The following is a 21,335-nucleotide window of genomic DNA, read 5'->3' on the forward strand; positions in this document are numbered from 1 at the left end:
TGCTTGGCCACGCGCAAGAAAGACTGAGGAAAATGGCGTCGGCTGATGCCTTTATACCCGAAGACCAACAGAGATGTCGTCGGGTGAAGTGCGACATCAGCCGAAGCCGGACCCGGACTTTGGAATCCGGCCGACCGAAGGGCTGCCTGACGACAGGACAACCCAGTTGTTATGACTGCAGATGCATCCATGAAGGACATCAGCCTTTCTTCTGGCTATCACCTCAGTTCGCAGGGTTTCGGAGCTACAGGCCCTCATGGCTGTGCAACCATTCATCATTTTCCATCAGGACAGAGTTTCCTTACGAACCAACCCTACCTTTATGCCAAAGGTAGTATCCAGTGTAGCTTTGAATCAGACTATCCACTTACCTACCTTTTATCCTAATTCACAAAACAAAGGGGAAAGACTACTACATTCCTTGGAAATTCACAGACAACTTCGTTATTATTTGGACAGGACAAAGCCATTCAGGAAATCTGAGCAACTCTGTGTCCTATGCTGCAGGTGCTCAAGGAAAGGCTATAGCCCACTGCATACGCTTTTGTTACTCATTTCATGGAAAAACTGTGCCTGCATGCATCAGATCCCACTCCACCAGAGCCACAGCTACCTCTGCAGCCTTCCTCAGGGGGGTCCCTACCAAGGATACTTTGGAAGCAGCCACCTGGAGTTCAGTGCACACTTTCTCCAAGCACTATCACCTCCCACTATACTCTAAATCTAGAGCGGGCTTTGCCACAACAGTCCTGCAGGGCATCCTAGCCCCTCCTAGTTCCACTTAGTGCCTACCACCCTTACTTAGCTTTGGGATTCTACCCATCTGTTATGACTGCAGCTGTATGCATGACGAACATAGTACAGTTTTGTATCTACCATAAATGTAGCTGTTCGAGTGCTCATACAGCTGCAGTCCAGGTTTCCCTCCCTCCAACCCCTCTTAGGACAGGCGTTATGACAAACTCTTTTCATATAATCTTTTGGGGTACTCTTTTATGGTGTATTTGCTTGCAACTACTGTTTTTGATTTATCAACATTGCATTTTTGCATAACTTTATGTTTGCCTTCCTTCTGGGGGCACCTGACATCTGGGGCAAGAAAAACTGAAGAAAATGGCGTCGGCTGCCTCTTTTATACCCCTGCCGCATTGACGTCAGGGAGGAAGCGACGACAACCGACGCCGGACCTAGACTTTGGAATTCGGCCGACCGAGGACCTGCCTGACGGCAGGATAACCCATCTGTTATGACTGCAGCTGTATGAGCACTCGAACATCTACGTTTATGGTAGGTACAAAACTGTACTTTCATGGAAAAACTGTGCCTGCATGCATCAGATCCCACTCCACCAGAGCCACAGCTACCTCTGCAGCCTTCCTCAGGGGGGTCCCTACCAAGGATACTTTGGAAGCAGCCACCTGGAGTTCAGTGCACACTTTCTCCAAGCACTATCACCTCCCACTATACTCTAAATCTAGAGCGGGCTTTGCCACAGCAGTCCTGCAGGGCATCCTAGCCCCTCCTAGTTCCACTTAGTGCCTACCACCCTTACTTAGCTTTGGGATTCTACCCATCTGTTATGACTGCAGCTGTATGCATGATGAACATAGTACAGTTTTGTATCTACCATAAATGTAGCTGTTCGAGTGCTCATACAGCTGCAGTCCAGGTTTCCCTCCCTCCAACCCCTCTTAGGACAGGCCTTATGACAAACCCTTTTCATATAACCTTTTGGGGTACTCTTTTATGGTGTATTTACTTGCAACTACTATTTTTGATTTATCAACATTGCATTTTTGCATAACTTTATGTTTGCCTTCCTTCTGGGGGCACCTGACATCTGGGGCAAGAAAAACTGAAGAAAATGGCGTCGGCTGCCTCTTTTATACCCCTGCCGCATTGATGTCAGGGAGGAAGCGACGACAACCGACGCCGGACCTAGACTTTGGAATTCGGCCGACCGAGGACCTGCCTGACGGCAGGATAACCCATCTGTTATGACTGCAGCTGTATGAGCACTCGAACATCTACGTTTATGGTAGGTACAAAACTGTACTTTCTTTGTGTTTCACTGTTGCAGTCATCACACTGGTTGATTCCCAAAGCTGAGGAAGGGTGGAGGAGGTCAAGAAGAGTTAGGGATAGCTAGTAGGCCTTGCAAGACTGCTGTAGCAAAACCTGCCTTGGATTTGGAAAAGATAAGACAAGTGGTAATGCTTGGTGAAGGAGTGTACAGAACTCCAGTTAGCAGCTTCCAGGATGTCCCTGGTAGGGACTCCCCTGAGAAATGCTGTAGAGGTAGATGTAAGCCCTAGTGGAATGTGTTCTGACCCCTTGAGGGGTTGGTTTTCCATGGTGCTTGTAGCAGAAATAGATGCAATGTGCTATCCATTTGGAAATGGTTTGTTTTGAAATGACCTTGCCCTCTGCCCCTGTTGCAAAGCTGATTAACAACTGGTCAGATTTTCTGAAAGGCTTAGTCCTATCAAGGTAGAATCTGAGCTGTCTGTGCACATCCAAAGAGGCAGGATCCTTTCCCCTTTATTTTGAGGATTAGGGAAGAAAGTTGGCAAATGGATGGATTGGTTGAGAGCCACACTGGACACCACTTTAGGCATAAAGTAAGGATTAGTCCTGAGGGAAACCCTGTCAGCAAGGAAAATAATGAAGGGTTCCACAGCCATCAGTGCTTGTAACTCAGACACTCTTCTAGCTGAAGTGATGGAAAACAGCCTTGCTTCTAGCCAAGAGATAAATTTTAACTCTGTTGAAGCAGCAGGTTCAAAAGGGGGAAGCATGAACTTTTCCAGTACAAAGTTAAGCTCCCAAGCAAGGGTGGGTGCTCTCCTTGGTGGCCTTAAGTTGTTTGCCCCTCTCTGGAACTGTTTGATGAGAGAGAGAGAGAGAGAATAGAGGTGGCTCAGTACTGCAATGAGCTGAGATGGCAGAGGTATGGATCTTAATGGAGGAGAAGGATAGGCCTCTGTGGAGTAGTTCTGCTAGGTAATCCAGGATTAGAGGTAAGGAGGGTAGTGATGTGTCCTTTCCTTTAGACTGAATCCAAGAACAATACCTTTTCCACTTATCAGCATAGGATTTCCTTGTACTGGGCCTTCTGGCTTCAAGGATGACGTCCGGCACCTGTTTGCTTAGGGTTGCTGGTGGAGTATTCAAGGAATAAGCCAGGCTGCAAGATTTAGGGTTTGCAACTGTGGATGCAAAATCTGTCCCTCCTGCTGAGAGAGCAGGGTTGGGGGTCTGGTGTGGGTGTGCCAGGGTGGCACCATTGTCAGGCTGCGCAGGACTGGGTACTAGTGCTGGCGTGGCCAGTCTGGGGCAATCAGAATTGTGCTTGGCCTGTCTTGTTTGATCTTGAGTAATACTCTTGAGAGAAGGGGCAGAGGAAAAGGCATATATTGAAAGGTTTTCCCATTGAAAGGATAGGGCATCCACTTTCCAGGCCCTGTTGTGAGGGTTCCTGGTGCAGAATTTGCTTAGCTAGTTGTATGGGGAGGCAAAGAGATCCACCTTTGGGGTCCCCCATTTCTGAATCAGAAGGTTGGAGGTGCTGGGCTCCAGTTTCCACTCGTATGGGTCTAGGAGATTTCTGCTTAAGTCGTCTGCCAGTGAGTTTTGTTTGCCTGGCAGAAATTGAGCTTGTAGATGGACTTGGATGTCCAAGGCCGTGTTCCACAAGGCCATGTCTAACCTGCAGAGTGGGTAAGAATGGGTTCCCCCTGCTTGTCGATGTACCACATCAGCAGTTGTCCTGGAAAGAGTAGGGATTTGAAAGCTGTCAGGGCATTCTGTACAGCTAGCATCTCTTTTTGGTTGATGTGCAGATGAATCTGACTTGGGCTCCAGTGGTCCTGAATACATTTGCCAGCCATGTGAGCCCCCATGTGTAGTATGATACATCTGTGGTCAGGGTTGAGTAAAAGGCAGTCCCTTGTCGTGGTTCCATGCTCCTGCCCACCAAAGGAACTCTGTCCTTAGACAAGGTATGATAGGAATGACTGTTTCCAGGTTCTGAGAATGTTGGCACCAAAGACTTAAGTACCACTGAAGTTTCCTCATATGCAGTCTTGCATATGGAATTAGCAGTATACATGAGGCCATGAACCCTAGGGCTTGCAGTATTTTTCTTGCAGATAGCTGGGGTCTGGCGGCCATTTGTTTGAAGTAGTCTGTCAGACCTGTTTTTCTGAAGTGAGGAATGCCATCTGGGAAGTTGTGTCCAAGCTTGCTCCCAGGAAGACAACCTTTTGACTGGGTACCAGTTGTGAATTCTTTTCATTGATGGTGTACCCCCAATGAAGTGAGAAGGCTTTTTACAAATGCCAGGTGCTGAAGCAGCAAGTCCTGACTGTCCACCTGAATCAGGCAGTCGTCCAAGTACGGGTAAATTTGGATATTTCTCTGCCTACAGTATGCAATGGCTGGAGCCACGCATTTTGTGAATACCTTGGGTGCAGTAGATAAGCCAAAGGGAAGTTCAGAGAACTGATAATGCATAGACCCTGCCTGAAATGCAGATACTTCTTGCATGACTCCCTTATGGGGATGTGCAGATAGGCTTCATTTAAGTCTAGGGTGACTAACCAGGCATCTTTGGCTAACATAGGGAGAAGCTGCTGCAGGGTAAGCATCTTCAATTTTGGTACCACCAGGAAGGTGTTGAGAATTGAAAGATCCAGGATTGGGCGCCAAGAGCCCTCTTTCCTGGGTACCAGGAAGAGTCTGGAGTAAAATCCTTGATCCCTCTGTTCTACTGGAAAAGGCTGAACAGCTTTGATATTGAGCAGGGAAAGTACTTGGTTTTGAGCCTCTGCCCACTGGTTTGGAGGAAGGTCTGGAAACCCGTTTGAGGTTGGCAGTGAATGGAAATAAAATTTGTACCCCTGGGATACAATGTTGCGGACCCATCGGTCCTGAGTGATCGACATCCAGTTTTTTGCATGAAGGGCAAGTTTTCCTCCTAGGGGCACAAGCAGTTGGGCAGGGCTGGGAAAAAAGAGTGAAGAAGTCATTGTGAGCTTTTTCCATAAGGAGGTGCCTTACCACTCGCTGCTTTAGGGGTGGGGGCACTCCATTATTTAGATCTCTGTATACCCTGAGACTGTAGTCTGGGTGGTCTGTTTCCCCTGGGTCTTGTTTGGGAAGGCCTTGAGGGGGCTGGAAAGGACAAGTGTTTTGAAGGACAATGCCTACTGAATTCTAGGGGTTTGCACTTGTAGGAATTCTTTAACAGTCTGCATAGATTTAGCTTTTTCTTCCAACTTTTTAAGAACCTCTTCTGCTTTGGTGCCAAACAAACCGTCTTTATTCAAAGGAGCATCTAGTAATTTAGATTTGACATGATCTGGCAAGGTCTGTTCCTTCAGCCAAGTATGTCTTCTCAGTACAGAGCCAGTGACTGCTGCCCTGCAAGCTGCTTCTAGGGCATCAAAGCCACACTGCAAAGTATGCTTACTGATTTGATTTGCAGAGTGCATACGCTCCTGCAATTCTTTATTTTCTGCACAATCTGGAAAGGTTACCACTTTTTGTTTAATAAGTTCCATAATATGTTGCTGGTACTTAAGCATGCGAAACTGGCAATTCAATGCCCCAATATCAAGAGTTGCAGAGGTATATACATTCTTACCCCATGTGTCCAAAGCTCTAGAATCCCTGTCCGAATGGGTGGGGATTCTTGGCTTTAGTAGCCTTAATACCTTTAGGCCCCTGGGAAATGATCTCTGGGTCAGCAGTAGGATTCTTGAAAAGAAACTTGTGAGTATCAGGTACTCTGTAGTACCTGTTTGGTTTCCTACGGGCAGGAGGTAAAGTATCAGGAGTAAGGCTGGATTCCATGAAACCATCATCCACAACATCCAGAACAGGGGGTATAGCTAAAGGCCTGTGCTGAGGCAACTCTAAAAATTCTCTGAGTCTGTTTTTGGACCGAGGAAAGTCTTGGCATTCCCCATGGAAATGCTCTCAAAGTATGCAAGGTTTCACCAAAAAAAATCCTCTTGAGGGGAGGCAGAGGGAATGGATTCCTCTGCACCCGAATCATCATAGGCTGATAAGGGCATGTCTTTATAATCAGAAAGGTCAGAGTCATCAGACTCCTGGTCTGTAGAATCTGAAGGGGACTGGATTCTTTGTCACTTTGCAGGGGAAAGCTGACTTACCCTAATCAGTGTAATAAGGTCTTCAGCCATTCTAAGCATTTGTTTCTGTGGCATGGGTGCCTGAGCATGCGCTTTGGTCCTCAGTTTTCTAGGAGTAGTGCATACTTTGGGCCTAAGAAACACGGTAGTTTTGGTTAGAAATTAAGTCAGTTTGTTTCGAACATCGGTAGAGCAAAAAAAGTACAGTTGTGTACACTTACCATAAATGTAGATGTTAGAGTGTATTCACTGTTGCAGTCATTACATTTGGGTTATTCTGCTGGCAGGTTGCCCTCAGTTGGCCTGAATTCCAAAGTCTTGGGTCCTGCGTCGGTTGCTGTCGCCTCTTCCCTGACATCAGGTCGTCAGGGGTATAAAAGATGCAGCTGACGCCATTTTATTTAGTCTTTCTTGCCACGTGGTGCCCGAAGCAGAAGCAGTTCGCAAGTGCCGGTTGGCCGACTCCTGAGATTTTCGTGTTCGAGTTTCAGATCCGAAGTCTTCATTAAAAGCTAAATACCCCGTTGGGGAAACTTTTTTTCTTGCTCCAGACCGACGTCAGAAAAAGTTAATAACTGTATTTCTTGTGGGAAGCAAATACCTTATAATGACTTTCATTCTTACTGTATTCCTTGCCTAGGCCCTGACCATGACGTTGCTAGTTGTCAGTTTTGTGCTAGATTTAACCAACGCACTATTATGTGTCAGTACGATTTTGCATTAAGCTATTTTGGACGAAGATTTAATTATACAATGTTGGATAGCCATCAGACTACCAGAGTTCACAAAAAATGAAAAGAAAATGACAGGCAACAGAGGTCCAAAACTGACGCCAGCTACTTTAGAGTCGCAGGCCGCTACTGACTCCCACGTGGAGTCGGCCAGGCCGCTGGAAACTCAAGGTATTGGAGCCTCGGAGATTATTCCCTCAGATGGGTCCGGAGCCAAGTGTAGGGTGTAGACTACAACACGAAGAACATCTGCCTCAGAAGCTGGTGCCTGCAAAGCGGCTCCAGACCCATCCAAGGTAGAGACATCCGTTGGTTCCACAGTTGAGGAAGCATCTCGTGGCATACCGGACTCCAAATGGGTCTCAGAGGCCTGCAAATCCACTGAAGTGGGCATCAGGGGCTGCAAAGGCGCCTCACTGAGTATCAGTGGACTGGCAACTAGCTTAATGGAAATGTTGTCGGCAGTTTTCGACCTATGCGGTCTGCCTCTGTCTTTATCCTTACATTTTTTCAGAAAATCAGTAGTCGATAATACCGAAGCCATTTCAGAATATGGAGATAGAGAGCGAAAGAGTTTAGTGACAAAGAGCCCAACGATGAATGGTTTGGGAATTAAACAAGGCACAAAACCGACAGCGATGGGATGTCATGGTCTGGGCCTAAACAGGTGACCCAGTAAGAGTGAATATCTCTGTGAAGTATTTGCTTTCCACAGGCAAGACAATTGTTAACTTTTTCTGACATTGGTTAGAACAAGAAAAAAGGATCCCCCAATGGGGTACTTAGCTTTACAAGACTTCAGGATTATTCAACTCGAACGAAAATTCAGGTAGCGGCTGACCAGCATTTGCGAACTGCTTCTGCTTCGGGCTCCTCCTCAGCAAGAAAGACTGATTTAATGGAGTCGGCTGCCTGTTTTTATACCCCTGACGACCTGACGTCAGGGAAGAAGCGACAGCATCCGATACAGAAATACTAAGTCTCTGGTATTCGGGCCGACTGACGGCTACCTGCAGGCAGATAACCCAAATGTGATGACTGCAACAGTGAAACACGAAGAACATCTGGAGGAATGGGTGAAGATTCTGAAAATTCCTTCTTTAACAGCCCATAGTATTTTCAGAGGGACTAAAAAACCTCAACCATCTCCTACTGAAAACACAGGCACATTGTAGAAATAGTCAGAGTAACAGACCCTTCCCCCCCCAGGAGACTCAAACTGAGACTGCTACTATCCAATCCACAACATCCAAACCCTTTTACATTTCTATGCATTAAAAGGACCTGGTGCTAACATGATTCTTTAAAAACCAATGCTATCTGCCATTCTATATAGTATACTGACATACAGGGAAGACTAGCTGAACAAAACACTTTTGCCTCAAAGCTTAGTAAACCGACAAAGATTTTGGCAGAAATGTCTAATGGCACATTAGCTCCCTTTCCTTAATGCTGAAAACAGTACTATAGACTTCTGTAATTTTAGTCAATAGAAGATGGCATTTATAAGAAGTGAAGTGACTGGTAAATAGGATATCTACAGCTTGACGAGACGATCACTGATGAGAGTCATACTTAACAGTGGCAATAAGATTTCTAGTCTCTGACCACAAGACAGACTTGAGTTAAAAACTTTAGAAGGGACAGGTGCACAGGTGTCTCTGCAGTTATGTTAGTAGCAAGGTGAACTCTAAATAAAAAGATCAGTGAAATAACTATTAATAGTACTGATACAGATATGCAATTGTGGATAGTTATGTCAGTAATAAGCATTTCACAATCATCATTACATACAGATCACTTTATGTAATGCTAGGAATAAAATTATGGTGGATTTCCTCTTTGCTGCTCTCTAAGAAATGAGCAAGGATTCCTTAAAATACTGTCTGCAGGAATTGCCTACTAGTCTGTGATTCTACCAGTGTAAAATGTGACGTGAAGGTCTGTAAAATGAACTAACAGCCTTACCAATGCTTCTTTCACAGCTACTTTAGAGCAGAATAGGTTAGTCATACAATACCTTTATCCTCATTCTATATTGGCATGCCATTTACAAATATCCAATCATAAACATACTGCAGAGCACTATTCAAGATTCTAGTGTACAGTTTCAGACAAAATAAAATAACTAAATAAAACAGCTTCTCAGCAGTGCTGGGATGAGCATTTCAAAACTGGATAGGGACATGTACTATATTCTTTTGAAGGGGCTGCAATCACTTTGGATCATGAGGCAGGATTCTTTCTGGTCTATAAATAGCCAGTTATTTATAGTGCAAATCCTGTGGTACAGTAAATTCTGATTTTTTAGTTTTCGGTCAGGCTCAAATCATTTAAATGTCTCAGTGTAAAAGTACACAAAAGTATTCTCCAAATCACTTTCAGACGAGGTTAACTTTATAGTTTACAGAAGTTCTTTGCAACATAGTAGTTTATTTTCCTAACTTACCCTTCTGTTCTGATACTGGTACTTCTTGAAGACATTGTTCACTGTATCAAGTAGTTCTTTTATTGCACTGGCAATATCTCTGTAACAAAATATGTTTAGAAGGTAAATTGAAGTGGTCCTGTCATTTCAGATTAACCTTTTTTGAATACTCATGGATGCATTAAAATAATTATGCAATCAACATTTTCTTAGTACTTACTTAATAGTCTGAAGGAATCTGACTCGATCATTTATCTCCACAGGAATTTTACTGAGTATCTGTTTGAGTGCTCGTGCCTTTTCATTAAGCTCTTGGAATTCAGCTTCAGTTCTTTCAATCAAGTATTCTAAAGAAAACAAAAGAAAACTCTGAATACAGTTTTAACCTATGCCAAGTATTAATGAGATTAATCTACATTAGAACATTCAACTGTGGTCTGTAACAAATTCGTTTATGACATGGAAATTGGGAATAAGACCTTAGTAAAAATAAAGAGGAAGAGATATATTAACTTTATTTTAATCTGAGCATAAAGTCTGATAAGTGTGAAGATGTCCATTAGTAGACACAGTATTTTTACACTTTTGTAGATGTTCATTTTGATACAGCTACCAACCCAATTCCACATAACCATCCCGCTTCTGTGCAACCCCCATTACTCAGCTAAATAAATCAAGTTAACTGTTTCAATGGTCTGCACTTGTAATGCATAGTCCCATAATGAGGAGACTGAATGGCTGAAACACAAATGTATGTATATTAAGTATGAATATTCCCCTTTTTCTGAGATATGGCAATCTGAGTTAGTATACGTAAGTTCAGGGGGGTTTTAAATAGGCATGTTTGACATTTGCTTTCCTCCTTCATATTCTGTACCTTTTTTTCTGAGTTACAGTACTTGGTACTATGAGTGCCAGCATTTCTATACAAAGATGAAATCAAACATACTAGCACAGCAATTTCAGCATAAGATGCACATACGGACACAAAACAAAACCGCATTTCACAGTTCATTGTTCAAACTATACAACCAACTCATATGATGCTACATAACATGTCCATAGAGTTAAGAGCAATATACTTAGCAGGCTGACATAATTTTACATATTACAAAAAAACACCAAAAGAAAAAGCATCAACATGCTGCAGAGGGTGCAATCTACCAGTGTGCAATGCCTTTGAAAGAAATCAAAGAAAATAATACCCCTATAGCCTCAGAGTAAACAGCACTTCTCTCTTTCCATTTTGGTGGAGACCACCCCCTCTCTCCCTTCTTTGCAACTATATCCCCAAGACAAACTTCAAAGTACAAAGTGCTACAATTAGTCTTAAAAGAAATGTCTGTTTCAACTCATGCTTACTTGAGCGTCAAGATACTTCATAACATGCATTTTTTTTATCTCTTCTGATCCAGATCTACACCATCACGTGGGACCCTCTCTCTTTAACCACAGATATAACCAACAGCAATGTTAGCAGCCTTACCTTCAAAGCTCTGGTGCCTCATTAAGGAGCCCTTCAGCTCACTTAAATGGCTAGTAAAACCGAAACTGCTGAGGGCAACGAAGAGTCCTTAAAAAATGAAAATGTGAATATTATGCTTTACTCATCATCCCCCCTGGAATGGCCTATATACCCACCCTATCAAACACTTACTTTGAAAACTAAGATAGGGCCCCAATCAGATCCCTAATGCATGAAGCGGTGGTCAGTTCTAAATAAATCAAAACCAAGATGGATTAACAGTGCAAAACATACTTTAATGAAGTTAAAACAGAACTAAAGTGTAATCAAAGACATCTGAAACAGACAAGACAATATGAAAGCCTGGCGTATCTTTCACAACGAGCATCTCACAGCGGAGATACAAAGTTTGGAAATACTCAATGGGCTCTACAATACTAAGAGGCACTGCCTTGCATAAAGGGATTCATAACACTTCTCTCATGCATTAAGAGGTCATAATGCAATGAAGGCCCTAACAATTCCTTTGTGAAATTCAAGAAAACCTAAGAAAGAGCACAAGCTTACTTGCCAAAAGATTTAAAAGGACAAAGCCCACAAAGTTGGGTATGTCATTTGTATTGTAGAGTATGAATGAAAGTCTACCTACAAAAACAATTATACTGACTGCTAGCAGGTACAAAAATGTAGGTTACAAACCACAACTTCAACTCATAGTACCACTGATGGTGACTATAAAGAACTGTGTAACTATACTTACCATAACAGAAATAAAGTAAATCATAAGTTATCAGTATTTACTTCTGGGGAGAAATTTCACCAGCTGTACCACAGTCATTAGGAAAGCCAATGATGGGAGTCTGCCAGCATTCTTTTGAATGTAGGTAGCTCCATGAGAAGTCTTCTATAGTTCTTTGAGCCCCAAGCTATTCTTTATGGTTCACATTAATGACTATATGGAAATAATCGAATCCACAATGTTAAGTCGAGAACATGTTTTTTTTATTTTACAATTGCACATTGTTATTAAAACTTGCAAGTGGGACAAAATGTTGAGATGCCTGGGAAAATGCTGAATTTCAGTATTATGAGACAGAGCGGGTGAGCGCACAAGTGTGCGCAAGTGAGCGTAGGTATTTTTTCTTGGAGTTTAAAAAGTAATTATTTAGGCCACATTAGCAAATATTTCTTTTCAGTTATTTGCTCCCACTGCAGAGAGACTGATCTGTAGGTGGATCTGTGAAGTAGCTTTTACTCTAAATTAATCAGAGCAAGAAAAGGTTTAAACCTTTTGGAGCTGTGTGTGTGTGTGTGTGTGTGTGTGTGTGTGTGTGTGTGTGTGTGTGTGTGTGTGTGTGTCTGTCTCTTTTCTGTATGTGCTTGAGTGTGCCTCTTTTTTTCTGTATGTGCAGTAAGACTAGCAATAGGGTAAGGCTGGTGAAAAGTGTATGTGCTGTTTAGTGTTAAGGACAGGAATAGAATTACTATTAGCATTTTGGTTACCACTGGAGTTAGGATCAGGGCTAGCATTAGAGTAAGCATATACAAGTAAAATGCTGCAGAGGGGCAAAAGTACAGTTTTGTACCTACCATAAATGTAGATGTTCGAGTGCTAATACAGCTGCAGTCATAACAGATGGGTTCTCCTGCCGTCAGGCGGGTCCTCGGTCGGCCGAATTCCAAAGTCTAGGTCCGGCGTTGGTTGTCGTCGCTTCTTCCCTGACGTCAGTGCGACAGGGGTATAAAGGAACCAGCCGACGCCATTTTCTTCAGTTTTTCTTGCCCCAGAAGGAAGGCAATAATACTTGTGTGATAATGCAGTGCTATATAATCAAAATACAGTAGTTGTAAGCAAATACATCATAAATGAAAACCCCAATCAGGTTGTATGAGGATGCGTTAGTCTACAGGCCTGTCCCAAAAGGGGAAGGAGGGAGGGAAACCTGGACAGCAGCTTTATTAGCACTCGAACATCTACATTTATGGTAGGTACAAAACTGTACTATGTTCATCGTGCATACAGCTGCAGTCATAGCAGATGGGTAGAATCCCAAAGCTAAGAAAGGGGTGGTAGGCACTAGTTGGAAATAGGAGGAGCCAAAATGCCCTGCAAGACTGCAGTGGCAAAGCCTGCTCTAGATTTGGAGTATAATGGTAGGTTGTAGTGCTTGGAGAAGGTATGCACAGAACTCCAAGTGGCTGCTTCCAAAATATCCTTGGTAGGAACTCCTCTGAGGAAGGCTGCAGAGGTGGCTGTGGCCCTGGTGGAATGAGTTCTAATGCCTGTAGGAACAGTTTTGCCATTGAAAGGAATAGCAAAAGCGTATGCAGTGGGCTATCCATTTTGAGATTGTCTGTTTGGAAATTGGCTTCCCTTGAGCTCCTACCACATAGGCCACAAAGAGCTGTTCTGATTTTCTGAAAGGCTTTGTTCTGTCCAAATAATAACGCAGTTGTCTGTGGATGTCCAAGGAATGTAGTAATCTCTCCCCTTTGTTTTGAGGATTAGGATAAAAAGTAGGTAAATGTATGGCCTGATTTAAAGCTACCCTGGATACCACTTTAGGCATAAAGGACGGGTTGGTTCGTAAGGAAACTCTGTCCTGATGGAAGATGATAAAAGGCTGGACAGCCATGAGAGCCTGTAGTTCTGAAACTCTACGAGCTGAGGTGATAGCCAGAAGGAAAGCTGTTTTCTAGGACAAATATTGCAAATCTGATGAGGCAGCTGGCTCAAAAGGAGGCAAGGTCAATTTTTCCAGAATGAAATTAAGATCCCAAGCAGGTATTGGTTGTTTCCTTGGAGGCCTTAAATTCGTAGCCCCTCTGAGGAACTGTCTTAAGAGAGGGTGAGAGAATAAAGGTGGATCAGTGTTGTATTCTGCAGAAATGGCTGAGGCATGGATTTTGATGGAGGAGAAAGAAAGTCCACTGCTTAGCAGTTCAGCCAAATATTGTAGTATTTGAGGTAAATTCAGTTTTCCAGGATCCTGCCCCGTTTTCTCATTCCAGACACAAAAACGTTTCCATTTTGCGGAGTAAGCTTTTCTAGTTGATGGCCTTCTGGCCTCCAAAATGACATCCTGCACCTCCTTGGAGAGTAGGGCCTGTTGAGATGCTAAGGAATCTTCCATGCGGCTAGATTGAGTGTTTTTAGCTGGCTGTGAAGAGTTTTGAAACTGTGCTTAGTCAGAAGAAGAGGCATTAGAGGCAGGGTCCATGGTGGGGAATGCGTCAGGCTGCTCATTAGTGGATACCAGTGTTGCCTTGGCCAGTCCGGAGCAATGAGAATCATCTTTGGTCTGTCTGCTTTGGTCTTTAATAGAAATTTGGGCAGCAGAGGAAGAGGTGGGAAGGCATAAACTGTCATTGATGTCCAACTGAAAGAAAGAGCGTCCACTCTCCAGGCCTTTGCATGGAAGATCCTTGAGCAGAATTTTGTCAATTGATGATTCTTGTGGGAGGCAAAGAGATCTATGTCTGGCCTTCCCCATTCTTGGATTATTTCTGTAAAAACTTTTGGATGCAATTTCCATTCGTGTGGATCTGTCATATTCCTGCTTAGGTTGTCTGCCAGCGTGTTTTCCTTGCCTGGCAAGTACTGTGCTTGTAGTTCAATTTGTAAGTCCATGGCCATGTTCCAAAGTGACATCACCAGTCTGCATAGGGGGTAAGAATGTGTTCCTCCATGTTTATGTACCACATAACTGTGGTGTTGTCCATTCTTATCAATAACTGACCTGGTTGTAGAAGGTCCTTGAAAGCTATAATAGCATTTATTACTGCTAGCATTTCTTTTTGATTGATGTGAAGGTGCTTTTCTTTTTGGGACCATTTGCCCTGAATGCACCGATCTGTCATGTGCGCCCCCCAGGCGTAGTCCGAGGCGTCTGTTGTGATAACTTGATTTGCTTGAGGCTTGCTGAATGGAAGACCTGTGTTTGATTGACATGCTTGAGCCCACCACAGAAATTCCTTTTGCAGACATGGAATTAGTGGTATTATTGTTTCCAAACTGTGGCTGTGTTGAGACCATATGTTTTTCAGGTACCATTGTAGTTTCCTCATGTGCAGCTTTCCACATGGGATTAGTAAGATGCAAGATGGCATGAATCCCAGAGCCTGCAGGATTTTCCTTGCAGTCAGCCTGGTGCAATTTGCTAGTGTTCTGAAGTATTGTATTAGTTGCCCCTGCTTCTCTGGCGTGAGGTAGGCCATCTGGGTGTTTGTGTCCAAATTGGCACCCAGGAAAATTATCTTCCGAGAGGGTATTAGCCTTGATTTCTTTTTGTTGACTGTGTATCCCAGAGATTTCAATAACATTATTACATAAGCCAGATGTTTCGGAAGTATGTGCTTGCTGTCCGCTTGGATCAGGCAGTCGTCCAAATAGGGGTATATTTGTATCCCTTGAAGTCTGCAGTAGGCAATTACTGATGCCAGGCATTTCGTGAATACTCTGGGCGCAGTAGATAAGCCAAAGGGCAATGCAGAGAATTGATAATGGGTTGAACCTGCAAGAAATCTGAGGTACCTTCTGCAATTTTGTCCGATTGGGACATGCAGGTATGCCTCCTTGAGGTCCAATGTTACCAGCCAAGACTCCTTGCCCAGAATGGGAAGAAGTTGCTGTAGAGTGAGCATCTTGAATTTTGGTACGAGTAGAAATGTGTTTAGGATGGATAGATCCAAAATAGATCTCCAATCTTTTCCCTTCCTTGGCACCAGAAATAGCCTGGAATAAAAACCTTGACCTTGTTCGTGCGTAGGTACCTCTTGAATAGCTTTCATGTTTATGAGATATGTAATTTGCTTTTGTGCCTCTGCCCTTTGTTTGTGTGGCAGGTTTGGCATGCCTCTCATTTTTGGAAGGGTGTGAAAATGAAATTTGTAGCCTCTGTTTATAATGTCCAGGATCCATTTGTCCTTTGTGACAACATGCCAATTTTTTAAAAATAATGCCAGCTTTCCTCCTAAGGGGGCTGCCATTTGAAACCTGGTTGGCATGCAAAGGGGAAAGTCATTGGATTTGCTTTCTGAAAGATTGCGAGTTGTCATCACCACCTCTTTGTGTAGGGGCTTGCCATTGTCTGCCTCTATATGATCCTTGGGATTGTCCTCTGCCCCTCGGGCACCTGTATCGGCCTCTTTGGGGTCTGTCTGTGGCAGGAAAGGACCAGTTTTTGGAAGGCCAATTTCTACTAAAACGTGGGGGTTGAACCTGTAGAAATTCTTTCACAGTTTGCATTGATTTAGCCTTTTCCTCCATTTTCCTTAATACCTCCTTAGCATTAGCACCAAATAGTACATCCTTTTGAAGTGGGGCGTCTAGTAATTTAGCTTTGACATGATCAGGCAAGGCTTGTTCCTTGAGCCAGGCATGCCTACGTATGACTGATCCTGTAACAGCAGCTCTACATGAGGCCTCTAGAGCATCAGAACCACATTGTAAGGTATGCTTACCCACTTGTTCTGCACTATGCATCAAATCCTGCAACTCCTTCAAGTCTGGTTGTTCAGGTTGTGACATTTTACTCTTCAATTGTGATAACAAAAACTGTTGGTATTTTAGCATATGAAACTGACAGTTTAAGGCCCTCATGGATAAGGTAGCCGAGGTATATACCTTTTTTCCCCACCTTTCTAAGGATCTGGAATCTCTCTCGGAGGGCAATGGATTTTGGGCAATGGAGGCCTTAACTCCCTTGGGGCCCTGTGAGATGGTTTCTGGGTCAGCAGCATGGCTTTTGTAAAGAAATTGGTGCGAGTCAGGAACCCTGTAGTACTTGTCAGGCTTAACTGGAGCTGGGGGTAGAGAGTCCGGGTTAAGGCAGGCCTCCGAGTAAACATCATCTAGGATGTCCAAGACAGGAGGTATAGCCAGAGGCCTATGCTGAGGTAACAAGAGAAATTACCTGAGCCTTTTCTTGGAATCTGAATAATCCTGGCCTTCCCAGTGGAAGTGTTCCCTTAAGGTATGCAAAGTTTCCCCAAATGAGTAATCCTCAGGGGGGATACACAAGGGATGGACTGCTTCGCATCAGAGTCTTCAAAAGGGGAGTAAGAATGTTCCTGATAATCAGAGTGCTCTGAAATAATGGAGCCCTGATCAGAGGAGGGGGAATCTTCCTCCACTCTGGGGCTTTTGTCCGGTGGGGGCTGAGAACCTCTGATTAGAGTAATTAAATCCTCAGCCATTTTAAGCATCTGTTTCTTAGGCATGGGACCTGTAGATGGGCCCTGTGTAGCTGGTCTCTTAGGGTGCAGGGATGCTTTAGACTTTGTGAAAGCCTTGATGGAGAAAGAAGAGGAAAGTCTGAAGACACCTTGAGTGGAGGTGGACCTGTCCACATTCTGAGTTTCAACGCCAAGAGTGGCTTCGGTATCTGTAGTCGGGGTGTGGGCCGAGGAGCCTGTGACCTTGGGCACAGGAGACACCGTCAAAGAAGTGTCGTCGGTAATCAGGGGCTGCGTAGGCGCCTCACTGAGAACCGGACCATGTGTAGTCGGCTTTGGCATGGTGTCGGTAGAGGCCGCGGACCTCGTGTGTCTGTCCTTGTCTTTGCGTTTTTTAGACAAAACCGGAGTCGGAGTATCCAACGACATAGTATAGTTAAATGCTTTCCCAAAATAATGCTGGGCGAACTCCGCCCGACGCTTAATAGTGTGTTTGTTGAATGTAGCACAAAAGCGACAGACCGAGACGTCGTGGTCTGGGCCTAAACAAGTTATACAGAGGGAATGGAAATCCTTATGCGGTATTTGCTTCCCACAAGAAATACAATTATTAACTTTGTCTGACATCGGTCTGAGGCAAGAAAAGTTTCCCCAACAGGGTACTTAGCTTTTAAGAAGACTTCGGTTTCCAAATTTCGTAATTTCAGGAGCTGGCCGACCGGCACTTGCGAACTGCTTCTGCTTTGGGCACCGCGCGGCAAGAAAGACTGAAGAAAATGGTGTCGGCTGGTTCCTTTATACCCCTGCCGCACTGACGTCAGGGAAGAAGCGACGACAACCGACGCCGGACCTAGACTTTGGAATTCGGCCGACCGAGGACCCGCCTGACGGCAGGAGAACCCATCTGTTATGACTGCAGCTGTATGCATGATTAACATGTACACACAAGTGCCTTGAAGGCCATTCACTCCCCCTCGTCAGGATGAATATGGATTTTACTCCAGGCTCTTTTTTAGCGCCTAAGAAGACCAAGGATCTGAAAAACATACTCAAAGTTAAAGATCTAAACCATTTCATTCAAGAGTACTTTTGTAAGATCATGATGCAGTCACTCCTCCTGTGTATGTCAATATACTGGATGTGCTCTTAGGAACTGCAGGATAGCCATCTACAACTCAAATACAAAGGAGTCTAGAAAGTTTCTCCACTTATGGGTGGGTGATACTCTAAATCCAGCACACCTCCACTTGGCCTCACACCTCAGTCTCCAGGGCACAGATTCAGTGAAACAGAAGCTGCAAGGAGTAAAGGTGCTTCCTTGTGTGGACGACTTGTCTCCTAGTTGCTAAACCAGGGAGTAGCCTTGAGCCTGTGGGAATTTTCTTGCTCATTTTTTTTTTCCTTTTCCTTTCAGTCTTTAGGAATGATGCTGAACATAGAGAAGCAGTCACCAGAAAAGGGATGCTTCAGAACAAATACTTCAGGTGTGGATTCTGATGGCAACGAGAGGATGGGAGCTCTGAAAAGCTTGTAACACACAGGGAAAAAAAATGCCCTTATCTTCAAATTGCTTATGTGCAGGCTGGCTTCTACTTGTGACTACACATACCTTGGACTGACTACCTTAGTTTTGATAATACCCCCCCACCTGCAAATGGAGCGAGAACCTGGAAGGACTGCCCGGAGGGGGTTTAGGGGTGCACAGATGCAGGCATGTGTTTCGACTGCATAGCCTTGAAATTCTTACCAACCAGTTCACTTTGCTCAGTAACTGGCACCAATGAATCCTCAGGGTCTACTGCAACACACGCATGGAATTAAGTGTGGGAAGCCATGCAAATGGTGACTGCCATGAGCACCAAAGTTCTGAGATACAAGGAGAGAGGCAATGTTTGAGCCAGTGTTTTGGGGAGTACTGATTTTTTTTTTTTAAAGGAAACAAGGTTCTATCTGCAGAAAGAGAAGCCGTACAATAAACTGTTCAATCTGTACTGGATAAAATGTAATGTCTGTTTGGACTTAATCCTGCGCATCACACGAAGTTACGGATCAATTTCATTGAATAACACTATATGGAAATTTTTTGCTGAAATACTTACTAAAAAGTCAAAGTACTACACTTTCTAAAAAAAAACACTCAAGTAGGACCTCTTAAAAAATATAGTTACTACAGACAATGGGTTACATTCAGTTTAATTCAAAAGAAGAGCCTACTGGAGCTCCCAATGATCTGCCACTGAATCTTTTGTAGCTGCTACTGATCCCATCTGCTACTGAATCTTTTGGAATTGCCACTGAACCCACTGGAGCTACATCTAACCTGTGTCTGATGCTGCTGCTGCTGTGAAATTACTTTGAAATTCTTCATTTTACGTTTGCAATCTTATTTACTGCAATTTGTTTTGGCTTAAACTTGTTTTACTTTATTTTTTTTAACTGGAGATTTTAAAAGTATTTGTTTAGGGCAAGCTATTAACATTTATTTTCTGTTCTCTGCTCTGACTGCAAAGTGATTAAGAGGTTGGATAAGCAAGTTTAGCAAGAGGCAAAAACCTTGTGTACACCTCACTGTAACCATTTCTGAATGACGGCGAGCCCTACCACAGTGCTAAACCACAAAGTGGTGCAGTAACATTGTGGGCCGTTTATGTGGCCTACCTCAACTGCTAATGAGGCATTCAGGGTAATGTCCCATATTAATTAGCAATATGGTCTCCACCAGAAATGCCAGTGGTAAGGCACTTGCACAGTCAAGCAATTCATAAAATTGTGCTGCTATTTATTTTACCTCATCATCCATGTTAATGAAAACTAAGCTCACTTTCATCCAAAACGCCTAATGGGTGATACAATGTTAGACCTTAGGTTACAGGATGTTTAGCGGACAAGTACTTGGGGGTAGGGGGTTGTCTGCAAGTATGTCTATGGATGGTTGCACGTGTGAATGTATGCAGAGGGATAAGTGGCTTTAGGGGTATGTGTCTGGGTGGTCACAGTAGAGGGGTTAGTTAGGGGATAGGTGGGAGAAGATGTTTGCATACATGTGAGTTATTTATCTATGTAAGTGTGTGTCCATGAGTGAGATTGGGTGGGATGGTCTGTGTTTATATGCACAAGTCTGCCTGTCTAGGGGTGGGGGGGGGGGGGTTGTTGTTGTCACAGTTCTATATTCTGCTAGACTAATGAGCAAGTCCTGCAATAATAGGGCAGGGGAGCACTACACACCAGGGGTACTTACACAGTGTGTCCTAGAGACGCTTAAAAGATTTAAACTCTGCAATCTTGGCACTCACAGCCATCATGTTAGTCATCCACACCACCACTAGACAACATGGACACTTCTAAAATACCTTAAATCATTTGAAATAAAACGAAACAATTAAAAAGGATGACGTTTCAAACTCTGCACACATGACACAGAAAGCAGCTTCTCAAGCAAGAGCCTTAACCCTCTACGCTAACTGATCACTTAGTATAACGGTATTTTTCTGCCATATGTATCAAACTAATGTCTGGCATTACTAACTTGTTGTAAGGATTCAGGATTTATGAGGGCAGGTACAAAAATACGGGACATCAGGGAAGCTCTGTCAAGTCAGGGACAGGTAGTAAGAGGTATGCATTTGTATGAATGTGAATGTATGCATGTGTATGGGAGAGTTTATGGGCAGGGTGTGCTTGTACCAACACAATGCACTGACTAGCCCAGAAAAGTGCTGATCTGCACTCATGCTAATTAAGGGCAATTCACTTGACATGCAAGTTTTGCCAATAAAGAGGTCTTTCCTCATTGCAGCTAACATGTCTCTAGACCACATTTCCCTGCATCACTGAAACAGTCCCTTTTGGCCACACCTCTTACCACTGGCAGTACTGTTGTATTTATTTATTTAGTTTGTTTACTAGTTAAATACACTGACTACAAAATATCATTTGCAAACATACCCCAGGTTCTTTCTGAATCCCTGGGTAATTTTACCCAATCCATGGGAGAAGCTGCAAAAAGAAGTTATGTTCTTACCATAATGTTCCATCTGTGCGGTTGATCTTCATTCATTCATGACAGATGGGTCTCGGTTCTGTCTTCTGAACTGACTCGACCCATATAACAAGCTCGCACCAGCCAGAAACTTTTGAGCTAAGGTTACCCATAGTGCCCCTCTCCTCATCTCCTAAGATCGAGTTTGCCCATACGGATAAGAAAGCGGAGGTTTTGTCTGAGCAAATGCCAGATAATGTAACCAGGACCAAATCCGAACCTTTTGGGGGGTGTAAGAGGGTGGGATGTCATGAATGAATGAATGAATGAAGATTAACAACACAGATGGGACGTTATTGTAAGAACATAACGGCTTTATCTGATGTTAATCTTCATT

General features: G+C 43.7%; 1 protein-coding gene across 1 annotated transcript in view; it reads right to left on the reverse strand.

Annotated features, from left to right (window-relative positions):
- The window catches only part of PDCD10 (programmed cell death 10), a 422,401-nt gene that overhangs the window by 218,719 nt on the left and 182,347 nt on the right, over positions 1-21,335 (reverse strand). Inside the window, exons 3-4 of the mRNA XM_044070001.1 lie at positions 9,538-9,664; positions 9,339-9,417 (exon numbers count right to left, since the gene is read on the reverse strand). Coding sequence (XP_043925936.1) covers positions 9,339-9,417; positions 9,538-9,664 — 206 coding nt within the window. The remainder of the gene's footprint in view (positions 1-9,338; positions 9,418-9,537; positions 9,665-21,335) is intronic.

Source organism: Protopterus annectens, chromosome 4.part1 (assembly GCF_019279795.1).
Source record: "Protopterus annectens isolate FY-2018-M chromosome 4.part1, PAN1.0, whole genome shotgun sequence".
Classification (NCBI taxonomy): domain Eukaryota; kingdom Metazoa; phylum Chordata; order Ceratodontiformes; family Protopteridae; genus Protopterus; species Protopterus annectens.